The following is a 25,457-nucleotide window of genomic DNA, read 5'->3' on the forward strand; positions in this document are numbered from 1 at the left end:
TTCATGTAGTAAGCAAAAATTTGGTCGGTGCGGTTGGATGAATGACTCAGGATGTGACTGGGTACAGGCTACACTGAGAACAGACTCAGCTTGCCCACACATAGGTGGCTCCATGAGGCAGCGTAGCTTTCATAGGACTTCTACTGGGGCTTCTGGATGTGCTGCTGAACTTCCCTGTCTTGGTAGAAGCTGTACAATGTCTTAAATGATGTTAGGAATCTTTCTGTGAGCTCTTATTCTTGTTCTCAAACTTGTAGCTTTGATCAAAGTTTAAATTCAATTTAAAACCCAAATAGTGAGAATAAAGTTATGTAATCAATATCAGTGTAAGAGTAATGATATATTTATCATAAAATAAAGTTTATATATAGTTGAGCATTGTTGTTCGTCTTGTTTATAGGGGGGTGAATTAAGAGAATATACACTGTACTTCCTATTTAATAAAAACTGCTCCTAGACCTAACTTTTTATAGACTTTAAATGCAAATAATTTGTGCTGTGTTATAAACTGTTGTGTTTTTTTGCCTTCCTGTAACTGGAACAACATACTAATTTCTACAAGTTGTGACTACTAACAGAGAGCAATCACCTCACAGACTTGTACCGAAAAGAAGAGACCATCAGCGTGGCAGGGAACGGCTGCATCCACAGTCCTCGCTTCCCCAGCAGTTACCCCAGGAACCTCCTGCTGACGTGGCGGCTCCACTCGCCGGAGAGCACTAGGATCCAGCTGGCTTTTGATAATCAGTTTGGACTGGAGGAGCCTGAAAATGATATCTGCAGGTGAGTCAGGTGTGGAAGGTTGCAAAGGGCTCCTTAATACCACCTTCAAGCTCAAGGATGTGGCTACTGGCATGAGATTGCAAACTAAAACCTGAGTATCTCTGGCTGAGTCTAGCATGGCCCTGCTTGAAGGACAAACCTCCAAGGGTCTCTTCCAATGCAAATTGGTCTTTGAGTTTAGAAATAAACTGATCTGTCCTGGGCTTGAAGCAGTTTTGGCAGGTTTTAGTCCTTCTATACTATCTTAAGCACAAGGCACTTACACTCTCAAATCCAGCTACCTAACAACACAGGTACTACTTTAATAGGATTTTGTCCTCTGTCATCCCTGTCATGTTTCAGCCAGGAAAAAGCATCTTTTTCAGTTGGTGGAAGGCTTTGGGAGGTTTGAGTGAGTAGGTAGGTATTTATATTGGGGTCTGAGAGACAGACAAAAATACACCGAAAAATACAACTGTGTTCTTCAAACTGTCTTTATTGTTACTCTTTACTGGCATGGATTGTTTTAAAACCTTCAAATATAGGTCTGCAAGCATCAGTGTACTCTGCATAATGATACATCTAATAAAATGTACTTTACTATATCTGGTTGCTTGCTTTCCCCTTTTAAGCAAAAGTGACCATAAGCTCAGTTGATCTGGCTGATTAAGAGGTAGATAAAGTTCTTTGCATTAACAGAACACAGGGGTGAATCTTGCCAACATTCACTAAAACTGTATAAATCCATGGAGTTCTTTGTTTATATTTCTTTTATTCAGCTATCTGTTCTGCAGGAGAGAGCAGGCTTAGGATGCCTCTGCTCCCTGAAAGGCACACTGCTCTGATGCTACTTACATCAAATGCTCCTCTCAGCTTCCAGCTCTCTGCCTGGTTGTGTTGTTACTTACGCCTTATCTGTGCAGAGAACTGGGTGGTTAGGATTTATGCACACACGGCCTCTGCTTATCTCATCTTCTTTGTCAATTAATTCGCGTTTATAGGGTTTGGCAACTCTGCCAGGCTTTACAGGGTGGATTGTTTTTTTTCTTGCTTTGCTTTGTTAATTGCCTACGTTACCAATAGAGAGAACCCTTTCTGCAGGTTTGCTTTCCATTTAGTAATAAAAGAATGTAGCCTGAAACTGACTCTCCTTCCCTGCGCCTTGATGGTCTTGGCAGCTGCTGCTCTGCTCTGTTGGTCCAAGATCAGCAGCAGAGTCAGTCACGATGCTTCCCTCCTATCACCGCAAATGCTTTCCCAGATTGAGAGCCTAACACGTACAGAAGTGGCCTGTTAATATTTACGTAGCGGATAAACTGTGGCTGACCTTAAAGCATTGCAACTTTGAAACCCAAGGCTAATTTACTGGGGAAAGAAAGATGAAGTATTCTCTGTCAAGAGCCATTAAAGGTGGTGGCACAGTGAGGAGAATTCAAGCTACTACTGGCATTACGAGTTTGGGGACCATCTTGGAAGACAGTGCACCTGCTTTTTCCAGAGCAGCTAATTTAGGATGCAGAGGGAAGCAGAGACCTTCCATCATCCATAGTGTCTGTAGAAGCTGGAGAAATATCACATTCTTTTCTGCAGTAAGGCTTTCCCTGCCATTCCTGGAAGACCTTTATTTGCATAGTATTTCTTCCAGAGTGAGGAATTTTGGGGGGAGACAGCTCATGATGGCTTTAAGCCTGTTAAATACTGTGTGCATAGTTAGATTTTTTTGCTAATGCTCAATATGTTTTTTCAAAACTAGATCCTATCTGCAAGTTTGGTCCCTGACAATCTTTGCAGTGCTGCTGTAGAGAGACAGCCAGGCGTGAATTAGTTGAAATGAATGCTGAGAGCTGAGTTGAAATGAATGCTGAGAGCTGAGTTGAAATGAATGCTGAGAGCTGAGTTGAAATGAATGCTGAGAGCTGAGCATGTGCTTGAATGCTGTGCATATTGGACAAGTAATTCAGGACCTCTGCACCTTACCTTCCTTTTGTACTTGCTTTTGACCTTAGGCTTTTTTTCCCAGAAACATCCTAGTGTTTTCATTCAATTTTTCATTAGTGCTAATTATTGTAATTTGTGTACTATTAAGACTGAACTGATTGAAATTCATTCAGGCTGAGGAATGAAAAGGTATACTTCAGCAGACCTGTTTCAGAAGCAGGGGGAATATCCAAGGTTTTACAGAAATTTCTAGAAGTGCTGTTAGCATTTCCACAGGCACTTGATCAGAGATGATTCTGAAAAGCAATTAAATTACCCAACCTCTGAGGCTCCTTGGATCACAGAAAGAACTGAGATTGCACCTAGTTCCATGATCATTGCAGAAAAGCCTCTGCTGTTGAAAGCAGAAATAATCCCTGAAAGCCTATGGATTTGCCCCATTTTTGCTAGCAGCCTGTCTGACTCCTGCCCCCCAAAAGTGGGGAGGGCAATCAGGACAATTTTCACCGAAGGCTGCCAGGTTATCTTGTGCTGAAAACTCTGCAACCCCTCATGTTACCATAAGCCTGGGGGCAGTGGTGGATGCTGGAGCCGAGGTGGAGCCCTGCCCAGGTACCACCACATCCATCACAGAATCACAGAATCACAAAACGTCAGGGGTTGGAAGGGACCTCTGAAGATCATCTAGTCCAACGCTCATCCCAGCATACCTAACCACTACACCATAGCCTCAAGTGCTAGATCTACTTTTTTTTTAAACACCTCCAGGGTTGGTGACTCCATCACCTCCCTGGGCAGCCTGTTCCAGTGCCTCACCACTCGTTCAGTAAAGAACTTCCTCCGAATATCCAATCTAAACTTACCCTGACGCACCTTGAGGCCATTTCCCCTTGTCCTGTCATTAGTAATTAGAGAGAAGAGACCAGCACCAGCCTCACTACAGCCTCCTTTTAGGTAGTTGTAGAGGGCAATAAGGTCTCCTCTCAGCCTCCTCTTCTCCAGACTAAACAAACCCAGCTCCCTCAGCCGCTCTTCATAGGGCATGTTTTCTAGACCTCTCACAAGCCTTGTTGCCCTTCTCTGCACCCGCTCCAGCACCTCGATGTCCTTCTTGTACTGTGGTGACCAAAACTGGACACAGTACTCGAGGTGAGGTCTCACGAGTGCCGAGTACAGGGGCATGATCACCTCCCTCCTCCTGCTGGTCACACCATTTTTGATACAGGCCAGGATGCCGTTGGCCTTCTTGGCCACCTGGGCACACTGCTGGCTCATGTTCAGACGGTTGTCCACCGTGAGGGAGAGGGAGCAGAGGGTGGTCGAAAAAGTGTAAAACAAGATCACCTCTGTCTGAAACTAAACTTTGTCACGTTACAAAAAAATGCATGTTTCAGCAGAGTTTGGGCAGATTTAAGTGATTTGGTTATAGCAAATCTGTTATTTTCTGTTCTCTGCAATTTGGGGTTGGTGAATATAAAAGCAGTGATGGTGATACTTTCAGGCCGCATAGTACTTGTGTTTTTGTTGGTTTTTTTTCTTTTCACGTTGGCTCTCAGCAGAAAAAGAAAACCAGGTCTGTTATTTGCAGAGCTGTTCAGCTCCCACGACTGGGCAGGGAGATGGGTGCTTTGCTCCCACAGACCATGGGGTGGGAAGCAGCACATTGCTACTAAGAATTGCTTAACAGTCTTAAACTCCTTCTTTGGAGAGTGTTCATGCTTTGATAATAAAAACCTTTCCTGGCAAAGACCTCCAAAGTTTTGAGGCTTAGCTGTACTGTGAGGATGGCAGGTCTCCCCAGCTCTCATTGCCTGCACTCATCTTGCCCCTCTTGTCATCACCTTTCCCTGGCTGGCTGCGATGTGTGGGCCCTACTTCTGGCTCCACAGATATCAAGGGTCTATTTTTCTCTTAGGCAGAGTGAGATCAGGACTTTATTCTCTGCATTCCTTATTTGTCCAACTCAATAAATGAACTCAATAAATGATCCAAGCGAGTGAATACACAAGCTGCGGCAGGGAGTGCTGTCACTGTGTTCTCTGATCCCTGTGTCTGCTGCTGCTGGCAGAGCTGTCTTTGGGCTCAGGACACCATGGCTGTGACACAGGTGCCTGGCTGAGGTGTGACCATGCATAGAGCAACACATGCTTTTGCTATTCTCCTGGAGACAGCAAGCAGGCGAACGGTGGAGGAGTCCCCGCCACGGCATGCAGAGTGCCAGCCTGCCCTTTTCTGCTTGAAATGAGTCTCCAAACCATCTAGCAAGAGCACTATGCCACCTACAAAGAAGGTCCTAAAAAAGTCCTAAAAATCTCCTTTAAGCAGCATGCACTGCCCTGTGTTCCTCCGGTATTTCCCTTTGATCCGGGCACGGCGAATGCCCAAGAAGCACAACAGGCGGGAGCTGGTGGCTGCTGCTGCTGCAGGGACCACAAGAAAGTGCACAAATGCTTGCAGCTGCTCAGCTTGGGCTGCCTGCCTTAAATAATATTTTATCAGGTCTCTAAATTATTTATCCACCACATGTAATGCAGTGCGTATGCTCACTGTGTACTTAAGCACGTGCAAGTGCCTCTTACTGCTGTTTTAATGTGGTAGAAAATACTGTCTGTCATGTTCCAGGAGGCAAAAAAATCAACCATTTGAGCACTCAGGCAGGAGGTTGTTTTACTGTATTGCTTGTTATTTAGTGTGTTTAGTGCTACACAAGTATGTCCACCATTTGCAATATTTAGTCTGATGTTTTGCAGTGGAGAGTGGGGGGCAGCTGGGCTCCTGTCTATTTGCAGCCATCTTTTGCAACCAGAGATGGCAAAACCTAATTCTTCAAATTGGTTCCCAGATACGACTTTGTGGAAGTGGAAGATGTGTCAGAGACCAGCACAGTTATACGAGGACGGTGGTGTGGACACAAGGAAGTACCTCCAAGAATAACATCAAGAACAAATCAAATAAAGATAACCTTCAAATCCGATGACTACTTTGTGGCTAAACCGGGATTCAAGATTTGTTACTCCCTTGTGGTAAGTCACCTCGCTGTGTCATGGGCGACAGACAGATTGTGGTGGGGAAGAGCATCAGTACTTGAAGACTGGATGGTGTAGCTTACTGCATTGGATCAAAACACTAATTGACTGAAAGTATTTTCAGTCCAGCAACTACATTAATACAGGTCAAAGTATTTTTGACAGCCTGTCATTAAATACAAAGTAAAGTCAAGTCCAGGCCAAGATTTACGCTAATAACATGTTTCGGATGCACTAACACTTTTTACACTGAGGCTGCCCTGCCAGTGCCTTGACAGATGCTGCAGAAATAACAAAGAAATGGCTGCTCTATGAACTTCTTTTCTGTGTTCATTTGAGGTCAGATAAAAATGCCTTGAGGCATTATGGCTGTGATTCTGAGTTTGATGCAGAGCAGTTTATTCTACACACAGTAAAAATATACATGCAAGACAATGTGCTAAGGCTTAAGCTGTATTTTTAACCATGTATAAACACGCCTCTTTGTATATGCAGTGGCATTAGCAGTGTATCATGTACTGATTCAACGGGATGAAAACCACCTTTTTAATTTATTTTGCTTTGTCTTTAGGGAGCAGGAAAAATTGCTCTAAGTAGATTTTGATACAAATATGTATTCTTTTGTATTGTCCTGATTAATATTGTAATGCTTTTGGTGCAGTGTAGCTCGAAAGAGGCAGATTTTGCTAACACTCAGGAAATGGTAAGCATTAATTTATTATACTGTCATCATTATATTTTCATATCCACCACACTTCTTATTCCCTTTTTTATTCAATCCACTGTTATTTAACAAGAAAGCCTGGAATAGCAATAAAATTAATACTGTTACCGGAAAGATGTACTGAGCCATTTCACTTCAGCCTCTCGGCTTTGCATGTCTGTATGCCTAGGTATGCTATAAAAAGTCCATAAACAGCACATTGTCAGGACAACTCTAAAGCTATGAAGATTGTGCTCCCTTAGGTCCAGATTGTTAGGCTTCTAGTGGAGTAGGGCATTGCACTGCAAGTAAATCCTGTGCTCTACTCTGATTTAAAGTAATCTACTAAAACTAAAATTTAGACAGAACAGTCTATTAAAGGCCACTGGGCATAAAAATGAGACAGTGAAGCAGCCTCTCTTTACACTGCTCATATTTCAGTGCAGCCACAAAAACTCTGCTGCATTTAGCATGCTTTATTCCACACCACCTTTAGCTAGTTTGATAGTATTAGGCTTTCCAAAAATGAGTATTATCACTCATAAGACACAGCATTCTCTGCACTAGAAAGCTCAGAAAAGGCTACTGTGTTTAGTTTCAAAACCATGAATAAACAGAGAATGTTACAATCTAGCAAATCTATTCTGAAGAATACTCTCCAAATGCACCCTCTGGATTAAATGCTGTATTATTTCTGAGAAGAGACTTGTACGAGTGATTAGTGGCATTTGCAAGATGCGAGATGATACGTACTTAACTGGTCTTCAGATACTAAACCTTCCAACCTAAAACTGCAAAATTAATATTCCGCAGAGTCAGCCCTTACTGCACAGTCCCCACAGTCGCATAGAGCTCAGTTTATAGATGTGCTGAGCACTGCTGACCCCTGAAGGTTGAACTCATTGTGCGTTTTGAGGCGGCAAACCAGGGAGCATTAATGAAGCATGCAAAAACATATGGTATTTTTTTATCAGATGAAATGAAAGACCTTTACAGTGCTTTTTTTTTATTTCCTTTGTAACCTTCTCCAAGACAAGGCTACTTCTGCAGGCTTTCTTGGAAAAGGGTGCACAAGATACGTGCAAATCTTTAACTCCCCCGGTTTCTGGATATTTGGAGTTTGGATCTGAATGGCAGTTTTTTATTTGTACACCAGACTGTCACTGATGATTTTCCAGAGGAAACCGAAGGAAGCGATTTAGAGAGTTTACTTGTGTTTGTTGATCAGCTGCATCTCCAGAGTGTTGTGCCAATGTGGGCTGGGTGAATTTCTCCTCGTTGCAACCGAACTGCCTCACAGATTTACTCTCTGGCCTTCTGAGTTATGAATCTTCCAGGCAGTCAGTTAAGTTCACTTCATTTGATGCAGATCAATTTTTTACTTAGTTCCGCACTCTGCACGAGGCACAAACAAGGCACTGCAGACCTTAGCAGAAACATACTTCATTTTCTTCATGTACTCATGTTTATACATTAACTTCACATTTCAGTACCATTTAGAGGCACAAAAAGGGATTATTTTTCTAGGGAAGACATAAATTAGACTTGTATCCATGAAAATCATGTTTGCTTTTGTAAAACAAGGCCTGCAAAGTAAGAAGCTCACATAAGAATAAGGGGCTCAGTCACTCAGGACAGTAAAATTAGAATCCAAAGTGACTGGAAAATTAGACTTAAAAAAATACAAGGATGATCTTTAACAGGACAAGGCTGAAAGCCATGCAGATTCGTGGGAATAATTAACTAACTATCCCAGTATAAGATGAGGGAGAGTGGGCAAGGGAACACATGTGTGAAATAAAGCCAGACAATCTAACCGCAGCATTTAGCAACTTCTGCTTGCCAAAGCTGCCTTCCTCCACCTTCTTCCTCCTCCTCTACCTGTGTCCTCTGTCTCTTGGCTTTTCTGCCTCTGTCTTCCCCTATGTGCGTCTGAGGGACTAGCAAGGTTGGAGGGGGAGCGGTGTTGGTCGTTTTGGAAGGAAAGGGCAGATCAAAGATGCTCTGCCCTGCCCCACTCCTTCCCCATGAATCCATAGTACTCCCTGGCGTGGGAGTTCCAAGGTGGACCTGACTCCAGGGGCTTATTAGTAAGTTGAGCATGCCCCACTGCTTATCCCAAGCTGAGTAAGAGTCAAAAGTGTCATAACCTGGCTGAGAAAGGTCACTCCCACCCTGTGCTGTTCCTGATGGTGCAGAAGTAGGTAAGTGCGCACAGCCGGTGGCTGGTGTCTACAGATACTTCACGTTCAAAGCCCCAGCTGTAGCTGAGCAGTTTGTTGGCTCAGCCTGGGTATCCATACAGAGAAATGTCTCCCTTGAACCTCTTTAAAAACTGTCCTTTCCTTCAAGCTTCAGAGACCTAGAGCAAAAAATGGTCTGGTGCAAGCCCTGGACAGCTGTTAGGCATGAGCCTCACTTAGCTGCAAATTTGTTTGAAATTCCTCCCTGGCATTATCAGTGCTTATTTCTCAAACATTTTTTTTTCTTTTCTTGATTGAGTTGCCTTAGAAACATCAGTCTGCAGTATAGAAGGTACTGAGATGTTCCAGTCTTTTTCTCCTCACCCCTTATATAATTTCTTACTCTAAGAACATAATGTTTCACGAGAAACACTGTAAAAATATGTGATACACGGGGAAGATAATTTATCTTAGGTTGCTTACACAGCTGATAGAGGGGAGGTAGTCACTGTCATGAGAAAGGTCCCTGGGTTGCATACCTTGAAGTAAGTGATTTGAATATTGCATGTTGCCACAAATGTAAAATTTCATTCCACTGCTGCTCACAGTGCAGCTACCTTGACTGAGGGATCTTGCCTGTAGCAAGTAAGTATTCAATAATTACTAAAAATACGCATCAAATATTTTGAGATGTAGGAATGGAAATTAAGTTACACTTTTACACATGCAAATAATCTTTGCTTGACTGAAATAATTTTACATAATCCTGTTTTTCCTTCTGAAATGAAATTGTTCCAGTGTCCTAAATCTGGAATGGAATGTTAACTAAATTGGACGCCATGTTTTACAAGTACATTAACATGGACATTTACTGAAATAATCTAGGAACTCGTACATGTTCTGACAATAAAGGTGAATGTTTTGAATTAAAATTCTCAACCCTGCATCTAATTTCATTTTAATGAGAGAACTAGAAAATGTTGAATTCTATTTGCTAATTGAAAACATCATTTGCAGTTTATTGTAAAAGGCACATATTTGTTATATAACAGTAAATTGTTATTGCCTTACTAATTGTTTTGTTAGTCCCAAATGAAATCTATATTTTGGAACTTTGACTAAAATTATTATTGGAAACAAAAGCTACAAAAAACGTAGGAACATCTGTGTATGCAAATGTATATGTGCAAACATGCATATATACAATGATGTAAGGTTAATAAATATATATATATTTTTATATACATCTTTTCATGTATATACATATATATGTGCCATTACCTTTCTTTTCTTTACAATATAAATAACCACTAGGACACATCACATAACTTTATGAGAAGTCTTTACTTATTTGGGAATTGTTATCTAACAGCAGTAGACATGTGGTGCTAAATAGGAGAACATAAGTGCATTTATCCCAGGATGAACTTAGGTGTCAAAATGTGTATCAGTTTGTTAGATCATGAGTAATTTTTGCTTGTTTAAAAATGACAATTTTTGAATGAAGTAGCCATAAAGAAATTAATGGGATGGAGGAGAGGAACCTTGGGTCTTGATCCATCATGCGGAGTTTACAGATAAGTAGCTGTCTGCTAAACACCTAGGTTGGAGTTCACCACTTGTGTGATCATCTTTTTAGAGCATTGGTCACAAAGTGGGGTGAGACACCACAGTCAGGCTAACAAAATTTAATTACTTGCCCATGCAAAAAATATTGACCAGTCAAAGTTAGTTCAGATACTAAAATTGAAGTCTTTGTTTGCCTATTAAGCTCACAAGAAAACACCAGAAATTCAAAGTATAATCAGAGGATGAAAATGGACATAATAAGTACCTGATTCTGATGCTTCTGCTCACAGACGGTCACTCTGAGTTAAGTGACTCGCTCCCTGTTTTCTAACAGATTTGTTTGCACAAGTAGTGCAGCACCAAGATGCAGGGGTTGTTTGCTTTTTTTTTCATAAGTCAATAAATAAACTCCCTTGTAAGAGTTAACGTGATTGCAAAAAGGTTCAGCCACCAGTGTGAATACAGATTGATAAGGACTGTAAAGGATGATTAATTCTTTATCACCAGCCTGGAAGCTGCACGAGTCTTTGCTGCTGTGCTTCTGATTTAGCTTGTCACTTCTTTCACAGAATAGACATTTCATTTCTGTCTCCAAGACAAAATATACTGCCTGAAAACCTGTGTAATATAATCTCATGTGACAACAGGCGTGATAATGGTGCATGAATACCTTCCCTGTTTTTAGATAATCCACAGAAGGAATCCCAGTAAATTGCTGGGGGTACAAAAGGAGAGGAATGGGGTGGGGGAGGAATGTCTTGGTTAATAAAGTGGTTAAACATGAAATAGATCTCCTGATGAGGGAATAACAATTTACATGCGGAAGCTTTATCAGTTTTCCTTCTGCTACTCTCTCAGATTTCAGTTTTGATTGCATGTCTTAAGCTAGACAGCAAAGATTTTTTTTATAAACGTGCAAAACTCATAACAGTCTATATAATGAAACTTCTATTTTCTAAAGTTCTGGCAGAAAGCTATTTTCTGTGGTTTTGCTCAAGGCATACCATCCTCATAAAATTATCAGCCTGAGGCTCATCTTTCGGGAGGGAAGTAATTAAGTCCTTTTTAATTAGATAAAACTTGCTCAAAATCTTTAACATTCCTTCCCCAGCTTTACATAGACAGAGAATTTAAGAGATTATCTAGTCACAATTTTATTTTATTTTTACTTTGGAAGGTGTTATAATGTTTTAAAAGGCATCATAAAGCGACAACATGTTAAAAAGAGAGACTGTGTCTCAGTACATCTTGAGATATGTCGCATCTCAGAGTAATTTTACATGGGAAGGAGGAATGTTTTCATTTAATGAAGGTTGCTGAGAATCCAGCAAACCTCATTCTGCTGCTTAATTCATCTCTCAGGATCTAACATGTCCTTCAGCAGGGTTTGATGAAGAAAGGAAGGTGACATGATGGACGAGCCAGGCAGTGTGGTAGGCAGTGTGTTTCGGTTCTCCCAGCACTTGGACCAGAATGATAGTGAAGGGTACAAAAGAAGCAAAACGGGGAGTCAGATAGCTCGGGAATAAGGAGAAAGCATACTTGGGATGAGAAGGCACGTCGGGACAAGCAGTTTCATAAGCAGCATTGGCTGCTCCAGGGACAGCCAAAGTTCGTAATTAAAAGATTTATTCCAACATTTGCATCTAAACCAAGAGTTATTTCTCCCTCCAACATTCTCTCCAACAACACTTCCCAAACCTCCAAAACTTTACTGCCTAATTCCTAAGTCTTGCCCACTCCATCTCCTCAGGTGGAAAACTCTTGACCAGCTAAATGCACGTGTGAGTCAGAGGGAGCCTGGGTACTGCAGCCAAAGCTATGACCTGACCTGGCCCCACACTTCACAGTCAGTTGTCACAGATTGCGTCTTCTTCCGGCTTTCCCTAGGCTGTGGTCTAATGTAGTCCTTCTCTTGGCAGGTCTCTTCTGAAGGTCTGATGCTCTTGTTGTCTCAGGCATGAAGATTGATCCCAGTCTTTCTACTATGTGATTTCAGAATTTTAAATTTCATTAGGAGTCTCCCCATCTTCCGTCCTAAGTGCTTAAGCCGTTTGTAATACAGAGATGACACTGATAAGAGAGTGGTTAACAAAGGTGGGTTTCGGGGAGAAGAGGAATCACCTTCCCACTTGGTGTCAGAGAAGCCTACGAGTAGTAGAGGGAAGGACTGATATAGGATCATCCAGGAATGGCAATGAAACAAAGGCAGAAGCAAAGACAAGGGAGGAGACTTAAATACAGTCCAAGTTCAGAAGTAAAGGTAATTGTGGGTAAGGCAAGAACACACAGTGGACAAGTCCAGAGAGAGAGAGAGAAGGCAGGAGAAACATCAAACCACAACAGTCAGAGAGGCAGAAGAAGCCCCCAAGTGAGCAGTTTGCTGAAAGCTGAAAGGACTGAAAGGAAAAAATAAAAAAGGCCAAAGGACAGAGAGGATGTGCCTGAAAATATCAAACTTAACAAACATATAATGAAAGATAAGGAAGAAGACTTCCTCTTTTGGTGAAGAACCAGGAAGATGTCCACATTGCTCCCATGTTCATTACAGTAACATGAAAGGAGTTTCAGCTGGACTGAAGAAGGATGAGTGGTACCAAAGGAAACGTTTTTAACATGGGAGTGAAAAGAAGGAGGGATCTGTGTTAACCAGAGAAGTTGTGGCATGGTTAGACAGGAGAGGAGGCAAATGAATTGGAGATTTTGGACAGTGGATCTCAATTAGGAAGGACTGAGTCTAGGAGAAGAGAAAGGACAAGTGTGGATGGGGTAGAAAGCAGGGCAAAAGTAGGGCCGTTTCACTCCGTCAGACTCTTTTGGCAAAACCTCTCACTGTGAGCTTGAGGAGCGGTAGGGCTGAGTTTAGGGATGTTTCAAAAGGGAAAAGAGTCAGCAGGGAACGTGGATGAGTTGGCCAAGAAAGTACAGACTTTCTGGCAAGGAAGATAGCAAAGCCAGAAGCAGCAGGACCCAGTAAGCACACAGAAGCTAGTGGAAGCTGTCAGACTTCAACTGATAAAACAATTGTTTTAATCAGAAAGGAAAATAGATGTTAGAGTCCATGTTTTCCCAGCTGCAAGCCTGTGTGGCTGGCAGTTCTGTTGATTGAACAGCATGGTGGAGGACCAGCCGTTTGCTCCCCTCCATCCCTGATTTGTTGACAGCTCAGTTAAATTGTGGCTTCTTTGCAGGATGTTGTCATCGATCTGTCTTAACATAACAACAATCCTGTTGATGTCCAATTCCTGTTGAAGAATGTTACATCTTTAATCCAGTAGTGTGTTTTGCGCTGTTTGAGAATACACCAAACTCGTGGCAGTGGCCAAGGACATCTTCAAAGGATTATACAAACACAAGCATGTTATTTTCAGATCCAGTATCCTGTCCCAAACATTTGACTCTAACAAGATATAGAGGCATTGTTCATTTAGGACAGCATTAGATTTTGAAGGACTGTGTTTCCTGCTGGCAGCACTTACCTGTTTAAGGAATTCCTGAGGAAGTCAGTGACCCAGGGGAAATTCCTACTTTTCCAAGGTAAGTTAGAGATACAAAGACAAAAGCAGAAAAAGACCATCATGTGCGGTACAAGAGGGTTACCCATGTTAGACAAAATCCTAGTTTGTTCTTTCTAGAAGCTCTAGAGGCTTATTCATCATCAACATGATTTCCTGCTAAATGCAGAGCTTGCCTGTCTTAAAATCGGTCATGCTACTTACCACATATGCTGGACAGCTTTTTCAGGGTGCCCATAAAGCAATATTCTTAACATTAAACATTAAAGTTAGGATAGATCCAGCACTGAAAATTGTAATGCATGGAATTAAAGGGTATATTTTCTTCCTTAATGAGCATAACCTGGGAGAGGGCAAAGGCCGTCGTATTCCCTGACTTTGCTTCCCATGTCTAACTAAACAGAAAATATCAATAGCTTGGACATGATATTTCAGCACTACAGTAGGAACAGACCAATAGCATATGAATACAGCTCCTGCTAGCTAGAAGACGTGAAGTGACCTTATAGCTAATTTGTCTGCTTAGAGTTGCCCATTAGGAGGGCACCAGAAGGAGAGATAGGAAAGACAGTAGCAAACTGAACATGTCAGAAACACCCCATCAGTGCTGCTAGTAGATATATGGACCTCTTTATGTCAAAGAGGAAGGTTGAATCCAACCATTCTCACCTAAGTTTACCCTAAACCAGACATCAATGTGTGTGAACATGAGATGAGTTTACACCGCCAAACTTTTTCAAAAGCCCTCATTACGCTGTTCATCACGGTAGCAGTTTCTATGAAAAATGAAACTATTTTAGATTGCTGACTTGAGGATTTCTCTGTAAATCTATATTCTGTCTCTTAATTCCACTCTAGCAACAACTGAAGAATACTAGCATGTGAAATGATGATAACATATTAAGAACTTACCTTTTATTTTGGTTTGGTAACTCTGGAGGGTATTGTCTAGAAATTAAATTATAGATGACAGATTTGTAAGGAGAACAGAGATGCCATGTTTGATTCTGTAGAAAGGTTAATTAGGCACTAAGGTTGTATTACAGTGCTGCGCAGAGATGTTAATTAACTCCTGGTGCTTCAGTGTGGTAAGGCTGGTCCCTCCTACCACCATGTCCACAAGAGAAGAAGAAATGGTCAGTTCTTCCTAGGCCAGGGTCCTGCTGAGCAGCCTCTGCTCTAGGTTTTCTACAAAAGCTGAAGGTGCAGCTTAATTTTAGTATGTGCCAGCTGTGTGGGCGAAGCGTAGGAAGTCAGTCTCCTTTCAGACTTTTCTTCTGACAGACTTCCAGAGGAAGTCTGAAACCTCCAACTTGCACTGAGGAACTTGTGAAAACCCATCACGGCAGGTGTTGGCTGCAAGTTGTCTTTTAAATCAAAACAAGAATTACATGTCTTTAGAGTCTCTTTGAGAGGTGGCCTTCTGGGCTCATGTTTCACATTCCACCAATACTGTTCCTTTGGCTGTGTCAGCATTATCGGACAAAGCCTGACAGCACAGTCCTGCTCTTGAATTGTTCTTGCCCAGGTGTGAGTTGCAGGGTCTGTTTCAACCTTAGCACTGTTCTATGTGATTTTGGCATTCTTGGCAAGCTGGGGAAAACAATGCTTTGTGTATAATGTGCATTTAATTGCTTACAGAATAAATCTTTGCCTTGTTTGTTGCAACAGCTGTAACTGCTGGAAAACACTTACAAACCTGGATGAAATGATACTGATTGTTTTAAGGTTTTTACATCTAAATTTAGGGAGGGTTGAAGGCCTATTTTATTTATTTTCAATAATGTATAGTGCAACCAAGCCTAGAATCTGATAATTCAGCCCATTTTTCTCCTAAGGACAAGAATTTTCTGTATTGTAATTTCATTATTTGTTCATTTAGTAACATTTTTAAATATAACAAGCATAGGAACATACTTCATAGGAGATTAAACCATAGGCTAATAAATCACTGTTGGAAAGAGTTTTAATTTTCCTTTTTTCAATGCCATACCATTGCCTGCAATTATATTCCTTCCTAGTTTATTACAAAGAAGTCTCTTCTCTTTTTTCTGGGTGTCTGTCTCCTTCAGATATTTGCAGAGTGCTCTCACACTTCTTTGCTTATTGCTTAGTCAAGCAATGATGTCCATATTTAGCTTTTAGTCTTTCCCAGAAATTCAGGTTATCCAGTCTCCTGAGAGTTTTTGATGTTCTTTTCAAAACTCCTCCTGATTTTCCCAGATTTTTACAATGTCTCTGGGGTATTGAAGGGAGCTGAATCTGGTGGTTCAAGTATCACCTGGGCTGTGTTATGGGTGAAGTGTCATTGCCACCATACCCTGCTCAGGCAACTCTATATGGTGGTGACCAGCTTGGCTGCCCTAACACTGGGAGTGTGTCTTTTGATGTGTTTTCCTCCATCAGATTGGTCCATCCTTGCACTCCTAAGTTTCCTAGGTTCCTCCTTTCTCACGGCATGTAATTGAGGAACATGCTACATTGCGTTTTTCCACGGTGCACTTTTCCCTTGCTGGGTTGTGAGAATATTTGTGATTTTTCCGCGTCCCCAGTGTAGATGGCTGTGCACTCTGTTGCGTTGACGGTGGGTTTAATGGACGCAACATCATGACCTTGGGGAGGGTGCTGGCCTCACAGCCACAGCTCTGGGTCAGGCTCCACCACTGCTTGCCCTGACACCTTCTTACAGCCTAGGGTCTTCCCACCTCAAAGACAGGCACAATAAGCCTTTGTAAAATGACACAAGATTAACTTTGGAAAGGTGCTGCAGAGGCATGCTGCGTTGTTCCTGCTTGCAGCCGTGGACGCCGTGCCAGTGGGGTGGGCTGCACAGGCAAACCGAGAGTGAGGAACAAAGGGGTTTGTACACTCCACTCTTTTATTTGGATGCTTGCTTTTTCTGTGCCTGCCAGACTTACCTGAGGTAGTCTCTAGTTCAAAAAATTGCATGATTACAAAATGGAGAACAGCAATCCTGGATTTCCAGAAGACAAAAGAGCAAAAATCAGCTACAGACCATGTCAAGCCACTTGCAATTGGTCTCGTGGTGGGAGAAGGCTCGTAGCTATTCTTATCATTCCCTTCCTCCTTGGGCTGTGTCATAACTGGAGCTCTTGGGATCTCTACACTTCCTTTTAACAATTTTTTAGTCTTACTCTGACTCTGCAGTTCCAAGCACAGGTCATCAGAGACGGTCCTTCCTCCACACTGGAGAAGCTAGTGTGCTTGCGGGCTGGCACTGTTCTTTGCTCAGCACGTTGCTGATAGCTCCAGTGACCTTCGTGTTATGTACTACATTCCCAAGGACAGTCATGGTGCTGTAGAAATCCGATTTGTATTTTCTATGCATACATCTTCATTAAATTTACAACCTTCTGTTTTGCTCTGAGCACTTGATAAAGTCTATGCATGTCTTCATAATAACACAGATGACAGATATGCCACCATGGGTTTCTGTTTGTCCCTTACACATGCGTATTCACACACACATCTTTTATTAGTTGCAGGGTTCCTGTCACTTTAGACCTGATAGGATAAATCTTACTAGAAAATGTTTGAATAAATGACACTGTTACATAAAATATGTCCCTACCTGGTGCTGAGCTTTGTAATACTGAAGAGAAAACCTCCTCAAAACCAGTGCCTGGGTTGTTACTGTAATCCTTTGCCTGCAGCCCCCCTCCTGTTTTTCAACCCACATATTTCTCATGCTGAACTGATTTTGAATACACATGCCAAAAAACCAAAATTATCTATCGTATTTCATATCTCTTGTAATACTAAGAAAAATGCAGTTCTGTTTTCCTCGATTGTCAGTTTGATGACCAGTCAGTGTTTAATTAGAGAAGGTCTGAGCCTGTAACTCACAGGGTCAGATTTTACAACTCATCTGCAGCACTGGAAGCTAAAAATAATTTTTAGATCTGTGGAATTTGTGTATTGTGTTGTCAGATTTTTTTCAGCAGAATGAAATAACATCTAATTTTTCTGTGACCTTTGACAACAGAGGTTTGGTTTTTTTATTTTAATGGTTTTTTCAGGGAAATATTTTAATTGTACAAGTTGATGTTTTGTGGCAAACAAAACTTGTTTTCCAGATCCTCTTCTTCTCTTAAGCTGCAGAAGCCTTTTTATTTTGATAATACTTCTGATCTTGGCAGCTATAAAAGTCCTTCCTTTTATTTGTATCCTGTTGTGTGGTAAAAAATATTCTCTAATGAGATTCCCCCAGACTGTGGGAATCAGGCACTGTGTCGTCTCATCACCTGTTCTTGATTCTAGGCACAGTTGTTCTCCAACCATTGGTCATACAATGAACCACAGATACAAATTCTCGCAGGATCAGACCCTCTAATAAAGAGGTCTGTGTATCCCAAATTGTCAGCAAAGACCATTAAACAGGCTGGATGGGAGCCAAAATATAGGCACAAGGTTGTTTGCACTCTCACAATTTCAGCACAGTTAGTTTGGGGCCAGCACAGCCCTGGGGCTGTTTCCAACGTGCAGATTGTTGTGGCCACTGTGTTTTACAGAGTTAGTTATGTCCTAGGACATGATTTGTACCTCATCTGATCAATCTCCACCTCATTTTATTTACTAATATAGATGTAACCCTCAAGTTTTAAAACAGAGGTCCATCTTTCATTTTCTCATCACTGCTTCACAGCACCTTGAGTGACAGAGTTAATGACATCTGTGAGCCCTGGGAGTACTGTCTTTGCAGACTTAGGAGTAATTTTAAAAGAGGATCTTACATTTGAGAACAAAAACAAAACAAAACAGAAAACAAGCAAAAGACAAAAAAAAACCAAGGAAACAAACAAAACCACCTTAAACTTGGGAAAATGGCCTAGAAGGAATGAGGCTAATTTTTCAGCTGTTGTGAGGCAGGACAAAACAGCCACCTTTGGGCCACAAAAATTTATTCCACATCAAAGTTTGGCCAATAAATTTGAAACAAAAAAATGCTTAGAATAAGCTGGACTCTACAGGGACAGGTATTCTGACTGCTTCATATGGTTTGTGTTTAATACTGAGGAGACTGCTAGTGATGGAAATAGGCTCTTGAAAACTTTGCTTTCTCTAGAAGTGAATAGAAATTGAGGATTCTGTGTAGGTATGGGCACCTAAACCAAACAGAAAGCAACTGCTGTTTTTACAGATGAGGTGAAACTTTCCCACCTTACTGGAAATGAGATCCTTATTTCCAAATGTGCATTGTACTACTTGCCTGTATTAACTCCAAGGTGCCTGTCCTCTAGCCAGGCATGATGAACATGAAGTCTTAGGTGTTTATCTCATGCTTATGGTTATTAAAAAGCTTTGATTTATTGGTCATATTCTTATTCAGGCCTTCCACCTCTTTTCTGCATATGCATGAGCTCATGCAGAAAAAAATGATATTAAGCTCTGAAGATAAAAAAAAAGAGCAGTCAGGGTGGATAATATAAGGCAGCAGAAAGTAGGACACTGCTCCCTATATATGTACTTTATCTCCATCAGAAATACATGTAAGTAAACTGCTTTCCCACCTTAGCAGAAGCCTTGTGCGCTGGCATTGCTACTTTAGTGCTGGTTCAGGTATGTTTTCCAGGTGCTTTAATAAATAGATTAAAAGCAGAAAAAATACTTGTAATGCCAGCAGCTGAAATATGGAGGATTGCACAACTGCTGGTCTTCTGGTGGTGCAGCGGCTGTCCGTGAGGGCTGGTTTGTCATCCTGAACAAAGATGGACAGGGTGGCCAGGAGGGCTGTAGCAGAAACTCAACAGTCTATAGGTTTGATACATTAAAAATGCTGTCTGATGTTCAGGAAAGACAGAATTTTTGAACCGCAGAGCAAAGTCTTTTTTTGCCAGAGGGCGCAAGAGTGCTCTCCTCTTGTTTTCTGTCCATAAGTCTGCATTGCTGAGGGAGGTGGGCAGCCTGAAAACCTGGCCTGCCCAGGCCAGCAGTGCGAGGCCAGGATGGCAAGAGTTTGGTGCCACCTTGATATCTTCACAGAGGGAGTACAAAGCTACCTTCTGCAGTTTCTGTTGATACTAATGTCACACCCAAATGGCTTGAAACTAGCTGGCTGTGCCTCTTCTGTGGAGAATACCCATCTTCTGTTTCCAGAGAAGCCCACAGACCTCACTCTCTTCTGGGCATGACCCTGTCCTGCATCCGTGGGAAGGTGATGAAGAGATGCAGATGTTCCCACACCTCCACCAGGGCCTGTAGTCCCCTGGGAGGTATGATTTGCAGTGGTGTGGTGTCCCCTTGGTGATTTGTGATGGTGTGGTATCCCCTTGGTATGGGGAGAGCATCTCTCTACGCCCTGAGGGAGATCTCTGTGTGGGCAGGCAAGAGTCGCCCTGCATACCGTGATGTCACGTCACCTTGGAGATTAGTTCCATGTTTCTCTTCTTTGCTCAGCCCTGACTCTTGGCACAAGCTCCTTTATGAGTCCACGTGTGCCATCAAATAGAGTTTATAGCTTGCACCTTTTTCTCCATTTACATTCTTTGACATGAAAGCTTATTTTTCATTTCTGCCTCTGCTTCTGACCTCTGGTAGTCCCAGCATATTTCTTTGTATTAAATGGTGTTTACAACTTCTTTTTTCTTTTCCAACTTTTTTTTTCAGCTTCAACTTCTGACATTTTCCAGGTCATTAGTATAAAACTGAAATAAACTGTTCCTCTTGATTTTCATTGCTTGAAAACTATTTAGCCTATTTTAATTCTACAGCCATCCCTAGTCTATTTGGTTATGCTTGTGTTTAATCAGAATTTAAAAAAAATGTGTAATGTGCTAATTCTTACCCAGTACACATCTTCCTAGCCTTGAGATCATGGCCTCAGATTGGTGTTAAGAAGGATTTCCCAGTCTGGCTTTTCATAAACTGGTCCCAAAACCATTAGTGTGGTTTGGTCAGATCGTTTTCAAAAATGTAACAGATGTAAGGTGTTTTCCTTTCACCTAGTCTTCATTCAGTCAAATTGATATTTGTAAGAATAAGCCATAAGAGAAATGAGAAACATGACTGTTCCTAAGGTACTTGTATTTAGCTTTAACAGCAATCAAAATCTTTAAAGAATAGATCTGGGACTGGAAGTCCAGTTTAAATAGTTTTCTTTTTCTTACTCTACCTGTTTGATGAAACTCAAGTAAAGTTCCTAATAAGCAGTGTCCCGTGCTGCTTGCAATAAATCAACTGCTTTTGATTCCATTAAAAACCTGGAAAAGCTAAGGGAAGATGGTTCTTGTACTTTTGCTATTTTTATGATTATTATCATCTTAGAAAGTTTGTATAGCAGTCCTTTTTTGTTGTCCTAGAAAACGCAATGCCTTCCAGTCAAAGCAGGAGGGTGAACAAATTGTTTTGCTTTGCATTATCTGTGAAACACAACACATGCTCCTGCTGCATGCTTACTGCAGAATTAAATGGTATCCTCTGGGAGAAGGCTCAAAAGCAAATGGATCCTTCACAAAAATCAATAGGCTGGGATTGCTGCTAGGACAGCTAATGTCCCTCACCGGTACCTTTTTACATTGTGTCCTCAGCTTTGGAATTAAATTTGTTTAGCTCCATTAGAGTTTTTGATTACTATTGTTATTCCTCCCATGTTTCTCCCAAATCACATCTCAAAATGTGAGCATGCGTGTCAGAGCACTTAGCAGATCCTCCTAGTAGAACAATGGAAAACTTGGGATGTTAAATGAAATTAGGCTGTATTGGTTAATGATTATTTTCCACTGATTATAGAGCATGCTTAAATCTAGAAAAAATATGTAGAAACCCAAGTCGAAAGAAGACAGAAAATTAATAGCTAGCTCCTCAGAGGTTTTATTTCATTAATATTTTTCCTTCTACTCCTAGTACTGGGGCTCCTCAGTACATTCCCATTTGGTATGAGTCACACCAAGAAGGAGGATCTGAAATAACCAGCTGTCACTGCCTTCTGTTAATTCTGAAAGACTTTTTTGCCCACCTGGACACTGCCCAGTAAGTGAAGTGTCGGCTTTTTCAGTTTTGCTCGAGGCAGATTCGCCTCTTACCAGAGAGGCTGCTTCCAAAAACCTGGCAATCAGCATGGCAGGAGTTCACCAAAGTCCTCTCAAGGGCGCTGGACTCTGACCTGGGAGCTGGGAACCTCATCCCAAGCTCTTGTCCAATCCAGCCACTCCCTGATACCATTTTGATGTGGGGCATCACACTGAGCAGGACCCCTCTTTATATCTGCTCTCCACACCAAGGGCAGAGCTGGTGTGGGGCATCATAGGGAAATCCGCAAGCTCTGTGAAATGGGCCGTCACAGTGGTACAGGTGTGCTTAGATACTGAACCAAGGTGAGCAAGGAGCTCGATTGCCATTAGCACACTTCAGGAGATGGGCACTGCAGACCTTAAGGCATGAAGAATCGCTGCTGAAAGAAGTATTCTATACAATAGTAATAAAAAAAGAGGGGGAGCAGCCACGATCCTGTCTTGCATCCATGGATAGCAATAAGGTGAGCTAGGGCTCCCGTGGAGACAGTGAATGTGGCAGTCTATAGCATCAGCAGCAGGAGAGCAGCCAGGGCAACTGCATGCTCATTAGTCTGACCTAGAAAGCTTACAGGGCACTTGTCACCAGAGAAAGTGGTTAAAGATAGAGGAAACAGAAAAACCTCCACATCTCTTTATCAAAGGAGCTCATGCCAGAGTAGAGGGTAGTGTGGAGAGGAAGGAAATGCTGTATAGCAAATCCAGTTGGGCTTCAGAGGAGCATCTCACCCAGTGCCATGCAGGAAACAATCACTTACACTAGAGGAGATGGCAATTGATAAAAGAACCATGAGGCAGTTGGAGGGGGACAGTGTGCTGTAATGCAGAAGGGAGTATCCAACCAGGGAGAGAGCTCATTAATGGGAGTTTCTAAAGGGTTGGTCTTATGATCGGTTTTATTTTCAGTTTTTCCTGGGTACCAGAGCACAACCTGTCAGAGCAGCATTTTAATAGCTTTTGAGGCAGACACAGAGTTGAAGTGCATTTCTCATGAATGGGAAAATCAGAGCGGAGAACTGGATGACCTTGAGCACCAGAGAATTGATCTGCAGTGAAAACAACAGCCCAAAACCAGCAAAGAGGTCACTTGGTTAGAGAATAATAACAAAAACATTTGCTGTTAAATGGCATCTCACTGGTTAGCAAAGAGGAGAGAAGAAAGTTTCTGAGTGTACTAGTCATGGGACCAGTTAGACTGTAGTTTTGTCTTTTCTGCAATGCTTTTGTACATTTTTGGCCCCTGTAGTATGGAGCAGCCACATTTCTTGGACTGTGTTCAGGGAACAGCTACAGGACGGTTGGGGAAAAGAGGACATTTCTTACTGAGGGCCAAGACAACTTGGCTTGCTCAGTGTAATAAAACGGATGCTGAGAGGAGATATAACATCTCTTCAGAAGTACTGCAGGAAGCAAACTTGGGAGAGGAAGAAAAGGACAAGACTGGCACTTACATAAGTGCAATAAAGATAAATTTAGCTTTGAAATAGCCAACCAGTCTGAGAGTTTTGGAAGTGATGACCTGGAAGAGCCTTTCAAGTTTTGTGTCCCAGTATTGCAGAAGTAAAATTTGCCATCTGAGTAAAAATGGCAAAGGAGGGATTGCAGAGGATTTACAATGAATAATAGTTGATTTATGTTTTGTTTGCAATTGCTTAACTGCAGTATGCACCAGAGTAGCTATTAGCAGACAAAATCCTTTGCACATGGAGATACAAGGACAGGCCTCCATGATAAAAAGAAAAATTGAAAGTAAAGCTTAATTTGCACAGCATGGCAGTGAAATCCCGTGCACTCTCTTGTGGGTATGTACATCAAATGGAGTGCTCATGGGCATTGTAGTGGTAGATGATAATCTGATTTTTCAAAGGCATAGCCACCATCTCATTTGAGCAAGTATTATCTGACCTTTTAGAGAGATCATTTAAATGTCAGTGTCTTGGGCACACTTATAATGTGCACCCAGCAAAGCCTAATTCCAAAACTATGTCAAGGCTGAAAGAAATATTGACCAAACATAACTGTTATTAAATATATTTTTCTGCTTCAGTTTTACTTCAACCTTTCCCAAATAAATGTTCCAAACTACAGTTAATCTAAATCATTACTACAGCCTTAAACTTTTGAAATTTTAAGTATCTTCTTGTTCCCTCTTAGTTATAGCAAGCAAATGTGTCAGAACAAATCGAGAGTGATTTCATATGTCATTTTGCACTAGTATTAACTTAGTCATAACTGATAATGTTGTAGCTACTGATATGTAGTGGTAACTGGGCTTCAGAAGCTCAATTAATGTCTTTTTTAAAAGGGCAAGAATCATACTATCAATTTGGGATCAGACACTTTGGTGCCTGTCTGACCTTACGTTACTAACTTTAAAATAATGGTGTCATGGATGGCCTACCTTTATGGGTGTACATCAAAAAAATAGAAAAGAAAATTCAGTATTGAATCATAGAGTCATAAAATCGTTAAGATTGGTAAAGACCTTTAAGATCATGAAGTCTAACCATTAACCTGGCTATACTAAGTCCACCACTAAACCATGTCCCTGAGCACCACATCTACACATCTTTTAAATACCTCCAGAGGTGGTGACTTAAGCACTTCCCTGGGCTGTTCATTTCTTACCTACTTCAGTCATAGTTACCAGCAGTGGTAAAACTTGCTTGTGTTTTCAGTTCTGATATTACTGCCTTCAGATTACAGCCACCTGATTTTGTTAAATGCTTGCACTGCTAAAGAAAAGAGTCTTTTAACATTGCTAACAGCCTCTTGTAGCTAACTACAAGTTATTATCTGGGGAGACAAGGTTAAGTTACCTGTAACCTTCTTGAAAGACACTGGACTCCATTTAGTGTTTCATTACTAGGCGTGATTCCAAATTACAAATAAACATTGTTGAATACTTTCCAAATTCAGCACCTATTATTTGAAAGCCAGTGCTTTGGCCATTACTGTAGATGAGAAAAAAGCAGCCTCTGAATTCCTAGTGAGTAGCTTGCTGTAGGAAAATAGGCATCTTTCAACAAAGAAGTAGTAATATAATTCTGATATGAAAATGAAACCTGGCAATGTGATGGATTGAAAGTGTGGTGAAAGTAAAAGACGTTTCAATGTGTACATCTCTATGCTTTTGTTTATCTTTAAGAATAGAAACTGGAGTGTACTAAAATGCTACATGAAAAATTCTAATTAATCAGTGGAAGTGCACAAACTTGAATATTTATCACAGCATCTCTTGAATGGAACTATGACTTTTCTGTCTCTTACCTAACACCGTTGCTATTGCACAGTGTGTTCGGAGCTTGGAGTTTAGTTTCTTGAAATACCTGTTGCTTTGTGTATTAAAAGTAATATCTCTAAATTCAATGATTAGAGAAAATATTGATACTATTGCTTTTTACAAGGATACTGTCTGGGCTTCTTAACCACAACTCCATTGTTAACCTTTCCAAATCCCTGAAGCAGAGAGCATTACTGCAGCTTTTATTAGCCATAGTTTATTTGGTTTGGGGCAAGTGAACTATCTTTTACCAAATCTAATCCAATCACCCAGAGACCTGCAGATCAGGAGAAAGCGTTTAGAGAGGTGTTTATAGAGATATGGAGCTGCTTCTGTTCTCTGGAGAGTGCTGCTGGTGTGTTGAGCCTGTCCTGTTGTGGCTTTTGACTGTCCCCAGCATCATGCCCCGTAGATGCTGAAGGTCATCATGGACCCCCAGGGTGCAAAC

The 25,457-nt window shown here is 41.4% G+C and overlaps 1 protein-coding gene across 1 annotated transcript in view; it reads left to right on the forward strand.

Annotated features, from left to right (window-relative positions):
* Positions 1-578: 578 nt before the first annotated feature.
* The window catches only part of PDGFD (platelet derived growth factor D), a gene marked incomplete at both ends in the record, with an annotated part of 32,809 nt that continues 7,930 nt past the window's right edge, over positions 579-25,457 (forward strand). The window contains 3 exons of the mRNA XM_009876840.1: positions 579-783; positions 5,543-5,723; positions 6,388-6,429. Of these exons, the coding sequence (XP_009875142.1) occupies positions 579-783; positions 5,543-5,723; positions 6,388-6,429 (428 nt within the window). The remainder of the gene's footprint in view (positions 784-5,542; positions 5,724-6,387; positions 6,430-25,457) is intronic.

Source organism: Apaloderma vittatum, unplaced genomic scaffold (assembly GCF_000703405.1).
Source record: "Apaloderma vittatum isolate BGI_N311 unplaced genomic scaffold, ASM70340v1 scaffold19459, whole genome shotgun sequence".
NCBI classification, from domain to species: domain Eukaryota; kingdom Metazoa; phylum Chordata; class Aves; order Trogoniformes; family Trogonidae; genus Apaloderma; species Apaloderma vittatum.